This window comes from Gadus morhua, chromosome 7 (genome assembly GCF_902167405.1).
Source record: "Gadus morhua chromosome 7, gadMor3.0, whole genome shotgun sequence".
Lineage (NCBI taxonomy): Eukaryota > Metazoa > Chordata > Actinopteri > Gadiformes > Gadidae > Gadus > Gadus morhua.
Genome location: NC_044054.1, coordinates 32,613,359 through 32,630,580, shown reverse-complemented (window position 1 = coordinate 32,630,580; position 17,222 = coordinate 32,613,359). Strand labels below are relative to the sequence as shown.

The 17,222-nt window shown below is 47.0% G+C and overlaps 1 protein-coding gene across 1 annotated transcript in view; it reads left to right on the top strand.

The window, feature by feature from the left end:
• Positions 1–5,693: 5,693 nt before the first annotated feature.
• The window catches only part of LOC115547199 (mucin-2-like), a gene marked incomplete at both ends in the record, with an annotated part of 211,274 nt that continues 199,745 nt past the window's right edge, over positions 5,694–17,222 (top strand). The window contains 2 exons of the mRNA XM_030361204.1: positions 5,694–5,836; positions 5,904–6,460. Coding sequence (XP_030217064.1) covers positions 5,694–5,836; positions 5,904–6,460 — 700 coding nt within the window. The remainder of the gene's footprint in view (positions 5,837–5,903; positions 6,461–17,222) is intronic.

Genomic DNA, 17,222 nt, shown 5'->3' with positions numbered 1-17,222 from the left:
CATCACCACATCACACTGTATCCACCTGAATCAGAGATACACACACATTAAATCACAAACACATAGATCACACTCACAATTACACACACAGAGACACACACTGCACCGCACAGACACACCGAAACGCAGTCCATCAAACACACTTAACACTGTATCACACTCACACACAACGGATAAGACACACACTGCAGCACACACACACACACATTGGATTAGACACACACAGGCACACCCTGCAGCAACCACGTACACACACACACACACACACACTGCCGCATTCACACAGACACATACACACACACACACACGCCGCTTCAGCCACAGACATACACACACACAATGCATCATTCACACACACACACACACACCCAACATCACACACACACACACACACACACACTCACACACACACACACCTACACCCCACACAAACACAAACACACACCACACAAACACATCCCTAACAAACACACAAAAACACACCCCACATCCCCAAAACACACACGCACACACACCCACACACAAACACACAAACATCCCACACAAATACACACAGACACACGCACACACACAAACACACACACATCCCACACAAATACACACACAGACACACACACACACACACACAGGGCGGTTGACCGTCTCGTTCCCAGCATGCCTATAGGAACCACCCCAGGCTGCGTCTCGCTGTAATTGCTCCGGATGCTAATTGGTCGATGAGGCGACTCCCCTGATTTCCCCCCCAATCCACATCCAGAGAAATAACAAGCAGAGGAAACGTGGAGGAAAGACACGCTTTATAAATTGCAATGTCTTCCAGACGTGTTTTTGCGGCCTTCAGCCCTGAAAGCACTTTCATAATTAATACAGCGTCTGGACGGGGGGGGGGGGCTCTGATTAAAGGTCTTTCCTGTGCTCCCTTAGCTAAGTATGGAATAGCAAGTGTAAGCACGCCACCGAACACATGACATTTGAATTAGAGCGGGCGGCATCGATTCATTTAAAGTGGGGGCGGGGGGGTATTGGCACTCCAGAGGCCATTGCCTGGAAATCACCACCAAATGTTCTTTGGACTGACATTATGTATATATATATATATATATATTTATTATTGCTGTCAGTTACACGCGTTATTAACGGCGTTAACGCAAACTAATTTTAAAGGTGCTCATTTTTTTATCGCACGATTAACGCAATTGCTTTTTTCTTTTTCTTTCTTTTTCTTTTGCTCAAATCAAAGAAGCAGTAGCCTGACTGCTATGTTCAAGGCAGTATGTTTGTATGTTTATCGTTTAATTGCACTATAGGCATTTTCTTTGTATCGTCCTGTTTTGATCAGTATATGGCAATGTTGTTATCAATAAAAAAACATTTGCACGAGGCAAGCCGATGCACTTCACCATGTTGATAAGAGCATTAAAATTAGAAAAATTTATGGGACAAAGAAATCAAGGGATATTTAGCATAGAAATTTTTTTGCGATAACTCGCGATTAATCGTGACTTAACTATGACATTAATTTGATTAATCACGATTAAATATCAACAACATAGGAGTGTTATATATATATATATATCAGTGGAGGCTTCTCCATTGAGGAGAGGGAGGAAGATCCTCCCTAACATTGTTGAGAATAAAAAATTTAGATTGCCCCGACTATTGTAATGAATTAATGCCCTTAAATATGACTACTTTATTGCCTTTGAATATATAATGTTCGTTTCCCTGGGTAAAGGGACATTAGCACCCCCTATCGCCTATTGACAATTACTTCAGGGAGGAACGTCCTCCCTCCGCCGCCGTTCACTCCGATTCATTTTCCCGAAAGTACTGGCGGCCGGTGGATAACATGGGTTTCAATGGGAGAGAGGAGGAAAATCCTCCTCTGAGTGGGTGGGACCTTAAGGGGTCTGATTCGCGCAAAAATCTATCCGTCTGCGCTATGAACCAATAAGCAGGATCCCTGGATGTTGAGCAGTGTTGCCAGATTGGTCCGATTTCCCACCCAATTGGGCTACTTTTAACCATGTTAGGCTGGAAAAATTATCATTGGGCGGGAAATCTGCCCAATCTGGCAACGCTGTCGATAACAAACCCGGTCTGCATTGCCGCGGTGCTCAGTCTGAGAGACGCAGAGCAAGTGAAATCTGCGATAGCGAGATCCTAAATGCACAATGGAAACATTGGAAACGGAAGAAATTGTTAACGTCTTATTACAAAAACCATTCCATTCATTCAGAAAGAGGTAGACCACTTCCCAAAATCAAGGTCATCAGAAGTAATGGCAACGTCAGTGTTGTGAGTGCTACATGGTTTGCTAGGTACGCATGACTTACTGGTAGCATTACAAGCAATTGTAACTGAAAATAAACATAGCTAAATAACTTCAGTCAGTGAGGGCAAAAATAGGCCCAATAATAGGCCCAGATTTTTTTATTTACTTTTACAAATCAATAGTAGGCCTGATTTGACTAATATGCTTTGCATCCTTTCCTTCTCAAATTACAGTGATGCCACTGGTGGCTTTGTGTACATTTTGTTCACATAACTCCCTCCCTGCTATTTTGTAGTTCACCAAAACACCCTGAAACAACTTGAGTCTCACATTCTTATACCACCATACACCAACAGTGCAAGCAGGCCAATGGCAACCAAGCGGCCAGTCCTTCCTCCCTCACTTTAAAAACCACCAGCCGCCACTGATATATATATATATATATATATATATATATATATATATATATATATATATATATAAGTAAAACACTACTATGTTGTTGAGGAGTCTGTATATATATATATTTATATCTATATATACAGACTCCTCAACAACATAGTAGTGTTTAACTTATTTTAGTGTTTTTGCTTGTATCGTCATCTTGTATTGTTGCTGTTCTCCAACCGTTGAGGATCCAAGCCTAAGAATTTTACTCTCGTGTAATTGTACAATAAGATGTCATAAAATAAACTCTGAATCTTAATATCTAGTAAACATACATATTTATATGTATATATATTCATAATATACAATTGTTTCATAATTTCCGTTTGAATTGGTGCTCTGTGTAATCAAGTATAAATAAATGTATTTGATGGCGGGATATATATATATATATATATATATATATATAGATGAAGAGATATATCGATACGGGGGCCAGATATATACATATGTATATATAAAACAATGCATCTATATTTATGTCGATATAGAGATAAATGGGGGCCAGATATATACAGTATATACAGTACAGAGGGCCCTGTGGCCTTTGGCTGCACGTCTGTCTGCACGTCAGTGTGTCGGTGTGTCTGGAGCCGTCAGAGGTAAAGGTCAGCCCTGTGTCCCGGGGGGGGCGATGGGGGGGGGGCTGTACCGGGGGGCGGGGCCCCTAATAGAGACAAGCGGCCCCTATTACGACACCATCTGTTGGGCGGAGGGCCACTGGCGTGGGCCGCTGGAACCGGTGCGGACCGGGTACCGACTCTAAAGGCTCCAGCCCCCCCCCCCCCCCGCCCCCCCCCCCCACCAAGCCCCTCTGTCTAATCTCGCCACCGAACCGCAGGAGAAAACGACTGTATCACAATAAAGCAACAGGGCCAGGTGTGGCTGGCGGCGCTGACCGCTTACACTTCCAATTAGAATGGGAGCCTAATTGGTTTTCTATCACAGCCTCGTAGACAAAGCGCACACCTGCTGTGAATTTGTATCACCGGGACGACGGACAATGGCGGCCACGGGCCAGGGCGGGCCAACCTTAAACAATGAACTTTGTTCTGGCAGCGAGCGACAATTAACCACCGCTACATCAATTGATCTTATCATACAAACAGCTAATCAATACAGCTGGTGGACACACTGTGCTCGCACATAACGTGTGTGTGTCTACATAATGTGTGTGTCTGTCTGTCTGTCTGTGTGTGTGTGTGTGTGTGTGTATCAGTGTGTGCGCGCGTATGCGTGTGTGTGTGTAATGTGTTTGAGTGTGTCTGTGTGTGTGTGTGTGTGTAAAAGTGTGTGCGTGCTTATGCGTCTGTACATAATGTGTGTTTGTCTGTGTCGGTGTGTATGTGTGTATAAGAGAGTTGGGTGTTAGCGTGCGTGCATGCGCTCATGTTTGTGGGTGTGCATGCCTGTGTGTGTGTTTGCTGTCATTTGTCTGTCTCTTGTGTCTGTGCCGTGACAAACAACAGCAATAAGGTGGTTGGCTTCCTGTGGGCTCGCTGGACTGTGAGAGGTTTGTTAGTGGTTGGTTAAGGGTTGGGTAATGGTTTGTTATTGGACGGTTAATGGTTGGATGTTCTGTCGGTCCACTTGTTAGTCGAGGGTTTGGTTTGGTCAACGGTTTGGATTCGGTCGTTGCGTCGGCCGTTTGGTTCGGTCCGTCAGTTCCATCGGGCCGGTTCGTTTGGTGTATCCATGGCGACGGCTCTCGCTTGCATCAAACAATTCAGTCGTCCTAATTCCCCCGGCAGGAACTGGGGGTGATAATAACGCGCTTCCTTCCGCTCGGCCGTGCCAGGCGAGTGACAGGACGACTGCAGGCCATAATTATCCTGTTTGTTCGGAGAGCCGGCTCCGTTCATTATTTAAATCTCCCTGGGCAGCCAAAGTGCTCGCAGACAATTCATTCTGCCTGCTTTCCCCCGCCAGCCTGCGCTGGTCCTCCTCTAATTTCTTTTGTAACTTTGTGTTATTTCTCCTCCTTCATTCATCAGCGGCGAGCGAGCGGTGTGTGTGTGGGAGAGCGCGCCGCGACGTTGTAAACAAATAACGGGTACAAGTTGCTTTATTCAGTTATGGATTGTTGGTCAAATAGAGGACGAGTGTAGCGTGCTGCAGGGGGTGAATCGTCCTGGCACGCACAAGAGACCTCCTAACAGCGAGCGGGTACACCAGGGAGCAACGCGCTAGGTGCTAGCCAGCTCTCTTCTGACGTTAGCTTTGAGTGCTCCGACGCAGTCCTCGAGAGAGAGAGAGGACCGGGGCGACCGTGTTCCTCAGTTCCTCGGCTCTGTTTGGATGCTGGATATGGAAGCGTGGATACAGTATAATCCCCCCCACCCCCAGAGCTCCCAGCTCGCTGTGTGTTGGAAATGCTGATGTCCTGGAACATTTGGGCTCCAGCCCAACAGGGATCCAAGTGTGAGTCATCTGAAGAACTGAACCACTGCTACATACTGCTACTACTGTACTACAACGGCTTCTACTACTGTTATACCACTGCTACTACAGCTTCTTATGCTGCAACTACATCACTACTACTACTACCACCACTACTACTACCACCACTACTACTACTACTACTACTACTACTACTACTACTACTACCACTACTACTACTACCACTACTACTACCACCACTACTACTACCACCACTACTACCACCACCACTACTACTACTACTACCACCACTACTACTACTACCACCACTACTACTACTACCACCTGTACTACTACTATCACCCCTACAGCTATACTACTACCACCACTACTACTGCTATACTACTACCACCACTACTACTACTACTGCTATACTAATACTACTACCACCACTACTACTACCACCACTACTACTACTGGTACTACTACCACCACTACTACTACTACTACTACTACTACTACCACTACTACTACCACTACTACTACTACCACCACTACTACTACTACCACCACTACTACTACTATCACCACTACTACTACTACCACCACTACTACTACCACTACTACTACTACCACTACTACTACCACCACTACTACTACCACCACTACTACCACCACCACTACTACTACTACTACCACCACTACTACTACTACCACCACTACTACTACTACCACCTGTACTACTACTATCACCCCTACAGCTATACTACTACCACCACTACTACTACTACTGCTATACTAATACTACTACCACCACTACTACTACCACCACTACTACTACTGGTACTACTACCACCACTACTACTACTACTACTACTACTACCACTACTACTACCACTACTACTACTACCACCACTACTACTACTACCACCACTACTACTACTATCACCACTACTACTACTACCACCACTACTACTACCACTACTACTACTACTACCACCACTACTACTACTATCACCACCACTACTACCACCACTACTACTACCACCACTACTACTACTACCACCACCACTACTACTACTACTACCACCACTACTACTACTACCACCACCACTACTACTACCACCACTACTACTACCACCACTACTACTACTACCACCACCACTATTACTACTACCACCACCACTACTACTACCACCACCACTACTACTACCACCACTACTACTATCACCACTACTACTACTATCACCACCACTACTACTACCACTACTACTACCACCACTACTACTACTACTACCACCACCACTACTACTACTACCACCACTACTACTACTACCACCACTACTACTACCACCACTACCACTACTACTACTACTACCACCACTACTACTACTGCTATACTACTACTACTACTACCACCACTACTACTACCACCACTACTACTACTACCACTACTACTACTACCACCACCACCACTACTACTACTACTACTGCCACTACTACTACTACCACCACCACTACTACTACTACTACCACCACTACTACTTCTATACTACTACTACTACTGCTATACTACTACTATTACTACAGCTTCTTCTACTACTGGTACTGCTACTACAGCTTCTAATATTGCTCTACCACTACTACTACTACCACAACTACTACTGCTATACTACAGCTTATGATACTGCTATACTTCTACTATGACAGCTTCTACTACTATTACTACATCACGACTAATGTTGCTACTATTACCAGTACTACTACTAAACTACTACTACTACTAATGCTGCTTCTAATTCTACAATTCTACTACCACTACTATACTACTACTACCACCACTATCAAACCACTACTACTACCACTATTAAACTACTACTACTGCTGCTACCACTATCAAACTACTACTACTACTATTAAACTACTACTACTACTACTACCACTATTAAACTACTACTACTACCACTATAACAGCTTACACTACTACTAGTGCTGCTACTGCTACTGCTACTACCACTTCTGATAAGACTACTTCTACTTATTCTATACCTATGACCACTAGTTATAGGGCCTGCTACTACTAATGTTAACTAACACTAGGATAGTTATGAAATTGAACATATTTCCGATGATCATAACACAATATTTATATCTGGAATATAGGTTGATGAATGGATTCATCAGAGCAATGTTGGCACCTGAATCCTGCTTATATTACCATTTAAATAATGAACCCTAGACCTTTATGCCTAAATCTATTCAAAAACAAAGTCTGGCCCACATTGATCGCGCTGTGATTAATTGCAGCATAAGGGAATTAAATTAAATTCTAATCAGAAAAGGTTAGATTGAATTAGCAAATAATAAAAAAACAGGGCATCAGTGGTGTCTTTGTGTGTGTGTGAGTGTGTGTGTGTGTTTGTGTGTGTGCGTGCGTGCGTGCGTGCGTGCGTGCGTGCGTGCGTGCGTGCGTGTGTGTGTGCCTGTGTGTGCCTGTGTGTGTGTGCGTGCCTGTGTGCGTGTATGTGTGTGTGTGCGTGTGCGTGCGTGCGTGTGTGTGTGGGGGAAGTGGAAACAGGAAGCAACAAGCTGACACGCTTGAACTTCCTGGATGCCGCTTCTGGATCGCCCAGGGGCCGGACCCGAGACGGCCTCCCCCCCCTCTTCAGAGGTGGGTTGGGCTCTGTGACACCGCTCGCTGGGGGGTCACTCTTCCTCCCTGAGGGGGTCACTACTCGCTGGGGGTCACTCTTCCTCCCTGGGGGGTCACTCCTCGCTAGGGGGGGTCACTCCTCCTTCGGGGCACTCCTCTCTGGGGGCCAATCCCCCCTGGGGGGTCACTTCTGGTCAATCCCCCCTGGGGGGTCACTTCTGGTCAATCCTCCCTGGGGGGTCACTCTTGGTCACTCCTCCCTGGGGGATCACTCCTCGGTGGAGGGTCACTTCTGGTCACTCCTCCCTGGGGGGTCACTCCTGGTCACTCCCCCCTGGGGGGTCTGTCCTCGCTGGGGGGTCACTTCCCCACTGGGGGGTCCGTCCTCCCTGGAGCGTCCCTGCCGCGGGTTCCCATCTAAAGGAACTGATTTTCCCCACGGTGTGAAAAGGTACAGAGGGATCGTTAAGAACAAAAACTAAATACTGCAGAATGTGAAAGCAAATGAGGTTGATGATAACTCTGCGCGGTGAGTATGCAGCAGAACTAATTTCATTCCCCAGTCACCCAAAGATGATGGGCTTGTGAAGGTACCTCGCCCGGCTTCTGAGTCAGAATACACTCCTGAATAACATGAATATGGTTGATTCAAATCACGCCTTTTCCCGAATGCTCAAAGACACAGTACAACGCATTTTCAAAGCATTCGAAACCCACCAAACGAAACACGAGAACCGGTTTTTAAAGGTAGGAAGAGGGGAAACATGCAGTGCTGGAACTATCATACCCAAGCCTTGGAATCCCCAGCCCTGCCTTCCAGCATGTCCTCTGGCTGCGGAGGTTCACTCTTCTGACCTTGGTGCATGGTGTTTGGTTCTGGGACGGCTGCTTCCACTGCTCCCCAAACGTCTGTCGTGTGCTTGATGGGGATTTCACACTCTGCCGTTAAAATAACACAATGCTGGAAGTGGTGCGAAAAGAACGAAAAGCACCGGTGAATGACGAGCCGGTGTGGATGAAAGGCCCTTTAAGGAGGCGGAGTGGTCAAAGGAAAAATGAATAAACCAAGTGGTTTGGGAGGCATCGCGCAATCTCTCTTCAAAACACGTCGTTTATCAGACTTTGTCTGGAATGGGGTACATAGATGAAACCATGCGGAGTGTTGTTAAGGAGAAGCAAGAGGTGTCCCGTGGGCACCGCCGCGCTGCAAACTTTTCTTTTGAGGAGTGAGACGAGATGTTTGGGGGGGGGGAAAGCGAGTGCAGCTTCAGGTTTGAGGAAGAAGGAGCATACAGCAGTACTATTTTGCAACGACTGCTGCTACTAACTACCACTACATTCTCTCACCAAATACACACAAATATACACGCTATTACTAGTACTCTGCTACGACGATCGTGCCGTCGAGTATCGGTGACGTGGCGAAAATACCCAAAGATACGACCGTACTTCTGCCCTCAGCTCCCCCACACGGAGGAAGACTGCGGCGAACACGACGATGTGTGTTTAAGTATCCAGGAGGAACAGCAGCGTCGCCTCCGTCCGCACCTCGTTCATCACCTCACCCTCGTGTCGTCTGTAGGTGTGCAGCGTTGGGTCGCTGCCAACAAACCCTTCCGAGCTCCGCCTCCGCACAGCGGCCCTTCGAGTCCGGCTCCGCCCGGCCGCGAGCAATGGCGCCCACGGACCTATTTGTCAGTGGGGGGGGGGGGGGGGGTGTTGCCCGCTGTGTGGCGCATCGCCGCTGCTGTTCAGGTGTTCCTGCCGAGTAAATCAGGGCCCCGCCGCTCCCCGTTTAGCGGCGTCTGAGGGGCCTCGTTTGTCTGAGCGTCTTTACTGACGGGGCCGGAGCCCTTCACGGCTGACAGTTTAACCCCCCTTGCGGCCCCCGGCCGGCTGCCAGGGCCCCCATGTCACCGGGCACACATCATCACCTAATTGTTGGAGGAGCTTGACACACCGGGCTCATTACTCGGACGGGCCCTAATAAAACCTCCCCCCCCCCGTCTCCAGCAGCAGGTCGAGGGGGTCACGTGATCGCTGAGGCTGCCGGGCGGCAATTTGGAGAAAACGCAGACGACGGCGATTGCTCCTGCCTGGACGCCTGGTGGCCGGGCGCGGTTCTGCAGACTGGATCGCTCTCTGGTCTCCGCCCGCTCCGAACTCCACCTGCACCACCTGCAGAGAGCAACAACACCGAGGCGGGGGCGGCGTGTCACTCCGAGGGCTCCGGAGCCGGCGTCGGCGCGGTGACCTCACAGCGCCCGCTGCAACCTCATTCCAGCGGAACACGTCGGTGAACCCGGGGCGCCGCTGTACGTCCGCTCGCTGCGCTCTCTGTGTTCCACAACACAAGGTAATATTTACTGAGAAGAGCATAGTTGCTGTTGCGGTTTCATGGACATAAAGGCGGCCCGTGAGAGGCCGGGCTTAATGGGAAAAGATAGTTCACTGGCTGGTCTGGGCTTGGGAGACGGCTGCACATCCAGGGCTTAATGTAGGTCAAGGTGAACCCCAACGAGGAGGAGGGAGAAACAGTGAAATAGACTCGGGTTCCACTGATAAGTACTTTCATTACGCTGCGCCATTACGGCTAATTTTCTTGCTGGTATTGCAATATGTTTTATGGATATTGCTGAGTGGTCCTTCGGAGGCAAACGCAACACAATTGGACCCCAGATGTGGCTCGATTTTGTTCAAACTGCATTTTAGAAGCGCGGTTGTAATTATGACGATGATTCGGTCGAGGAAATGAGAGTAGAGTCGAAGGAGGAAAGAGGAGAAGGGTAAAAGTAGGACAGGAAGAGGAGGTGGAAAAAAGGATATGGATTACATCATCGTCTTCAAACAATCTAATTCAACTTGGATTATTTTCTCTCTTTCTCCCTCTCTTCTTCTCTCAATCTCTCTCTCTCGCTCTCCCTCTCACTTTCTCGCTCTACCTCCCTTAACAGTTAATGCAGTTAAGGGGGTGTTCAGGGGAGAATTCATTCCGCTTTGATGGAGATATCTGCTGCGCTATTGATGTTCTGGAAGTAACTTCTAACGCGCGCCTGCCGTTGTATTCCCATTCCGCGTAATGTTCTCCACGGTGCAACGGACCTCACTTAAGTAAAGCCAGAAAAGAAGAGCAAATTCAGGGAAAAACATCGAAATGCTCAAAGGACCGAAACACAGAAACACACAGAGAAGGAAACGCAACGTTTTTCCCACGTCCTCGCCTCGCCATGTCGGCGGACGGACATTCATCATTAATCATTAATCATTCACACTAGTGGGGGATTCTGGCCACAAGATGGCAGCATAGTGTCGATATTGTGCCTACAGATGTTTAATTTAATAAAAGGTGTGTGTGTGGGTGTATCTGTCTGCAAAGACATATATTTCCATCTAAGATGTTTTTTCTTGTTTCCCTTTTATCGTGTTTTGTGTTACAGATAATTACCATTATGAGTACCAGCCATCATAGGACACACACACACACACACACACGCACGCACGCACGCACGCACGCACGCACGCACACACACACACACACACACACACACACACACACACACACACACACACACACACACACACACACACACACACAAACACACACTAACGGGGCGTTTTAGGTGGTGTTTGGGTAAGGTACAGGGAGGAATATTAAGATGGATTTTAAGGCTTGCATTTTGACAGCCCTATTGCGTAATAAACCCAGCTGGCAGTGGATAGGGAGATACAAGGATACATCCTTGGCCGTATGGTAATCGATGTCTGTCCTGAGCCCAAGCGTGCCGGGTTTGGCCACTTGATGGCAGTAGAGCGCCAGAGGAACTGCGCGGTGGATTATGCAAACGAGATGAATTACGTTTGAGGGGCTTTAGTATCAGAATAATTTAAAGGTGAAATATTTCATGAAAACAGCCAAAGGGCAGTAAAAAATGAAGTGTGACTGAACTGTAAAGCTCTCTCTCTCTCTCTCTCTCTCTCTCTCTCTCTCTCTCTCTCTCTCTCTCTCTCTCTCTCTCTCTCTCTCTCTCTCTCTCTCTCTCTCTCTCTCTCTCTCTCTCTCTCCCTCTCTCTCTCTCCCTCTCTCTCTCTCTCTCTCTCTCTCTCTCTCTCTCTCTCTCTCTCTCTCTCTCTCTCTCTCTCTCTCTCTCTCTCTCTCTCTCCCTCTCCCACACACACTGAAATACCTTAATTTATTGAACTTCATTGGTGCATATATCAGGTTGCATCTAAAAACGAAAAAAATAAAGTATATAAAAGTTCAACACTCCCAAAAGTTAAATGCTTGTGTCAAAGCATGTGACGGGTATATGATGCATGTGACGGCTATATGCTCATAACGACATTTTCATAGCAAAGGCATAACTCCCATGGAAGAGGCGTAAACCCAATTAATCCTTTTGAACTGAGATTTATATTATAGTGTGTGTGTGTGCGTGTGTGTGTGTGTGTGTGTCTGTGCGTCTGTGTGTGGGCGTGGGTGTGTGTGCGTGTGCGTGTGCGTGCCTGCGTGTGTGCGTGCGTGCGTGCGTTTTGGGGGGGGAGAGGGACAGTGGTAGATGCCGACAAATATTCTTAACACAACAGAGACCTCAGAGGCGACATGATAACCGTTGAACCCAACATATTCCATATATTCTCCATCTAACCCCTACCTGCTCCTTAATGACCTGTCTCTGTACCGTTTAACCCCTACCTGCTCCTTAATGACCTGTCTCTGTACTGTCTAACCCCTACCTGCTCCTTAATGACCTGTCTCTGTACTGTCTAACCCCTACCTGCTCCTTAATGACCTGTCTCTACTGTCTAACCCCTACCTGCTCCTTAACGACCTGTCTCTGTACTGTCTAACCCCTACCTGCTCTTTAATGACCTGTCTCTACTGTCCAACCCCTACCTGCTCCTTAACGACCTGTCTCTGTACTGTCTAACCCCTACCTGCTCCTTAATGACCTGTCTCTGTACTGTCTAGCCCCTACCTGCTCCTTAATGACCTGTCTCTGTACTGTCTAACCCCTATCTGCTCCTTAATGACCTGTCTCTGTACTGTCTGACCCCTACCTGCTCCTTAATGACCTGTCTGTCTAACCCCTACCTGCTCCTTAACGACCTGTCTCTGTACTGTCTAACCCCTACCTGCTCCTTAATGACCTGTCTCTGTACTGTCTAACCCCTACCTGGTCCTTAATGAGCTGTCTCTACTGTCCAACCCCTATCTGCTCCTTAATGACCTGTCTCTGTACTGTCTAACCTCTACCTGCTCCTTAATGACCTGTCTCTGTACTGTCTAACCCCTACCTGCTCCTTAATGACCTGTCTCTGTACTGTCTAACCCCTACCTGCTCCTTAATGACCTGTCTCTGTACTGTCTAACCTCTACCTGCTCCTTAATGACCTGTCTCTGTACTGTACTGTCTAGACTCCTATGTATATATATATATATATATATATATATATATATATATATATATATATATATATATATAGGCCCCACAGGGAAATGCCGTGGTAGCAAAACAAGACAGGAGAGGGTGAACCGTTAAACTCTCAGTAGACATCTGAAACGCAGCACCCGGTCCAGATATTAATATTCTCCACGTTCTGACGAGTGATTCTGGAGGTCTAGCTGCTCTCCTCAGTAAAACAGACGTTCACCGTGTGGTACAATACCAGGACATGTCCCGCTGGGAGTTAATTGGATCGTGCTAAAGGGACAAACACACCAACTAGCGGTGTGTTTGGAAGTGTGTGTGTTTGGAAGTGTGTGTGTAAGTGTGCATTTGTTTGTGCTTGACGGTGCCCACTAAAGAGTGAATGTGAGGAGGGAACAGAAACAGGTGATGATGCTGACAGGACCCGTTGTAGAAGTTATATTATAATTGGTGACGTGAGCTTGTTTCACACACACGGTGTGTTTATGACCAACGTGGGAAGCTGATCCTCCCCTGAAGAACAGCTCACCTATAGAATCACCGTAACGCAGCCGCTAACTCCCGGTTTGTGAGTAATGGGGCTGCGAGGCTCGCGGCGCCATGTGTCCAAACGCTCTCTTTTTAAACACGGAGGCTAGTGGAGGATAATTGTCACAGCATGGAGCGACCGTGACCTCCCAGAATCTATATCCAGCTCCGAGCCCAGCTGAGATAATTAGAGAGACAACCGCCCTGCAAAGAGAGAGAGGGAGAGAGAGGGGGAGATAGAGAAAGACAGGGGGAGAGAGAGGTAGAGAGAGAGGTAGAGAGAGAGAAAGATAAAGAGAGGTGGATGGATACGGAAGAGAGACAGAGTGGGGGAGAGAGAAAGGGGGAGTAGAGAGATACATAAAGAGAGAGAGAGGATCCTTGTGGATGCTCAAATAATTCAATAACAAAATGACCAAGCCTATTAGAATGCATAGTCTTGAGGACAAATTAAAACATAATGAACGTAATAAAAGGCCCCTGTCTTTATTGTCTTTTGACAGATTAATGGAGATCGAGGCACAGCCATTGTTAATAACAACCATCTTAAATTTCTCTTTTTCTGTCTGCTGGATATTAAAATGTTAATGTAGGATTCGGCTGTTGAAATGACCTCTAACAAATCCAATAACCCGTCGCTATAATTATCACAACACGGGGCTGATAGCGAGGCGCGAGGCTAAGGTAACACGCTTCCCTGACCGAAAGCTAATCAGGTGGAATTTGGAAGCTTGGAACCAAGTCATGTTTTATATACATATAACACTTATACAATACATACTATAAAGAATATATTTCGGGAGAAAACTTATTCTAAAAGTCTTGAGATCCTTTGAAATCTGCTCTGCTATGGCATGAAGCAACCGATCACATGACTTCCGGCACTTTAATCAACGTAATAGACGATTGGCTGAATGTACATGAATGTACATCTATATTTGTATTGCAATACAAAGTCTCAGAGGACACAACATACACGCAACAGTGCACTTATATCCATTGGCTTTCATTTCTAATTGCATATGTATGTGTAATGCACACCATCGATTAGCCTGCATTACCTTATTGTTCACGGCTGCTGAGATATGATAAAAGGTTTAGTGTTGAATGTAAGGAGACAAGCAGGCTGAAGCTGATTGGACGAAAGTCTTAATAAGACAGGACCCCATGTGGTCACACAGTTCTGCCTGTATAAATATACAGAGGCGATATAGTTTAACGTCATATTTACAGCAGCCTAGCTGAGTTGTATTTATAGTCTCGTAGTATAATTGATTCAATAGGGTTTTTTATTATTGTACATTTGTAAAGTTTAGTATTGTTTCAGTCTAGTGTATAACATTAGGACCAGCCTTTTAGTCTTTATAGAAGGCTTGTATTATATTAATAGTAGTAGATATGTAGGTCCTACTCGGTCCAGCAATGTAATGTAGAAAGTTTGTAAGGTTGTTTCTGGTTTCGTTACACAAAATCAGTAAAACATCATAATAAATATGTAACATAAGCTTGGCTATAAAGTCTTGTTCTGTGGTTCGTAATGACTTAAACTCAGAATGTTTGAAGTAACTTTTGTTCCCTCTTAATGTTTCATGTCCTCCCAGCGCGGCCTCTCACCTGCACGGGCTGCAGACTGATTGACGGGTCTCAGATCTGCCTCCCGCCGCACCCGGGCGTCACTCCCAGTTAGCCGCGGCCTGACAAGGTGTGTCAGCCGCGAGAACGGCGAGGGAACGACTTGGCGCCCCGGGGCCAGCCGAGATATTAAGGTTAATTTGAAGTGATTTGAATAAACAGGGATGGGGGGAGGGGGAGGGGGGGGAGGGGGGGGGGGGGGGGGTGGGGGGGGGTAAGGTCGGTGTAAAGTCTGGTGGCGCGTTTCTCCCGCTGAGGGACGGAGAGGAAGTCACGTGACGTGGCCGTGCGTGCCTCTGCATAACATTTTCATAAGAATTATTATTAGGCGTGTCACGCTTGAGTGACGGGATGTGAGATGACAGGGTGGGGGGGGGGGGGGGGGGGGGTGGTTGAGTCGCACTGTCCTTGTGAACCCTCACCGCACACTTTAAGACAACTTTTCTTAAACGTAAACCTCAGTGAGTCGAATTAAAACGACCCGCTCTGATCGACTGCCTCTTCAAACAGCGTCTTCCTTTCTTTCCGGAATGCTGTCGTATGATTGGCAGACACTGCGGCGTGTTTCATGGTAGACACGCGTGTGTTGTTCCCAGAACAGAATCCCCTGTGCTCCAGGCAGATAAGGCGTGAAGTGCAGGTCTATTTCCGCTGCGTTTCTGTGTTGGCTCTTTTGATGCTCGCTGACAGAGAAAGCAGTATTTCTGTATATATTCTTTAAGCTTGTTGCGACAGCGTCTGACAGCGGCAGACAGCGAAGGCCTACAGCGCAGTCGTGCCACTTTACCTCCGATGGATTGGAATTAGATTTCAAAACATGCAGATTACCTCTTTATTTGTTAGCGAGGTGCTGAAGTACTCAAGATGGTTCTAAAGGTGCTTTCAGACCTATTTAAAACCGCCTTCACAGTCATCGCAAACTCATTCTCCATGAGCAGTGATTTGTATAAAAATACCACCAGTGTTTCTTGCTGTAGCGACGCGGGGCCCACTTTCCATGACAGAGCGTTATGTCGTTCTCAGCTCCATTCAGACTCTCTCACACCTCCGTAGCCGCCAAGACGTTCCTCTGAGCACCTTGACTCACTGCCAGGGTTTCTCCAAGGCCAGCGAAGGGATAAATTAAAAATAGAGCTGTAAAAACGGTGCGATTGAGGTGTCAGCTCGCGTCCAGAAAGAGTGTAAACTAAAAACCTCTGTTGACATCGAACAGAATCAGATTTGAGCCCGGATCCTAGTTCACCAACACGTTGTACGTCCTGGCACTTAATGTACGCACTTATTGTATGTCGTGACGTACACCCTTGCACTTAAAGACAGTACCTAGCATTGTGTAGCATCTTGTCCTATCTATCTCTGTTGTATACTGGGAATGGGTTAACCTAGTGATGGTTAATGCTCAGTACTTGGTTTTATGAACATCCTCACTGTACCGACAGCCATATATATTGTCTTTTTTCTTTCTTACGACAAATGTACTTATTGTATGTTGCTTTGGATAAAAGCATCTGCTAAATGCCCTATATGTAAATGTTAATGTTACTACATGGACATCTGATCTGTCCATCTCCGGACTCGTGTGTAAACGAGACCGGAGCATGTTCTGTCTGCGTGTGCATCCGCACTTCTGGTGACCGTTTAGCGTGCCGTTTAATTGCGTCCGGTAAAGGGGTGCAGGAGGAGGGGAGGGGTTCCACAGGGCAGAACCTCCATTGGGTTCCACACGCTCCACCGGACGAACACCGTCTTTAGGCCATCTTCAGGGAAAAAAAATGCAAATTGTATTCCCGTTTGTGTTCACGTTACCAGCAGCTAGCTGCGTGGATAAGGTCTTCATTCCCTGTCATCCCCTCCACCTCCACACATTAGGCCCTCATCT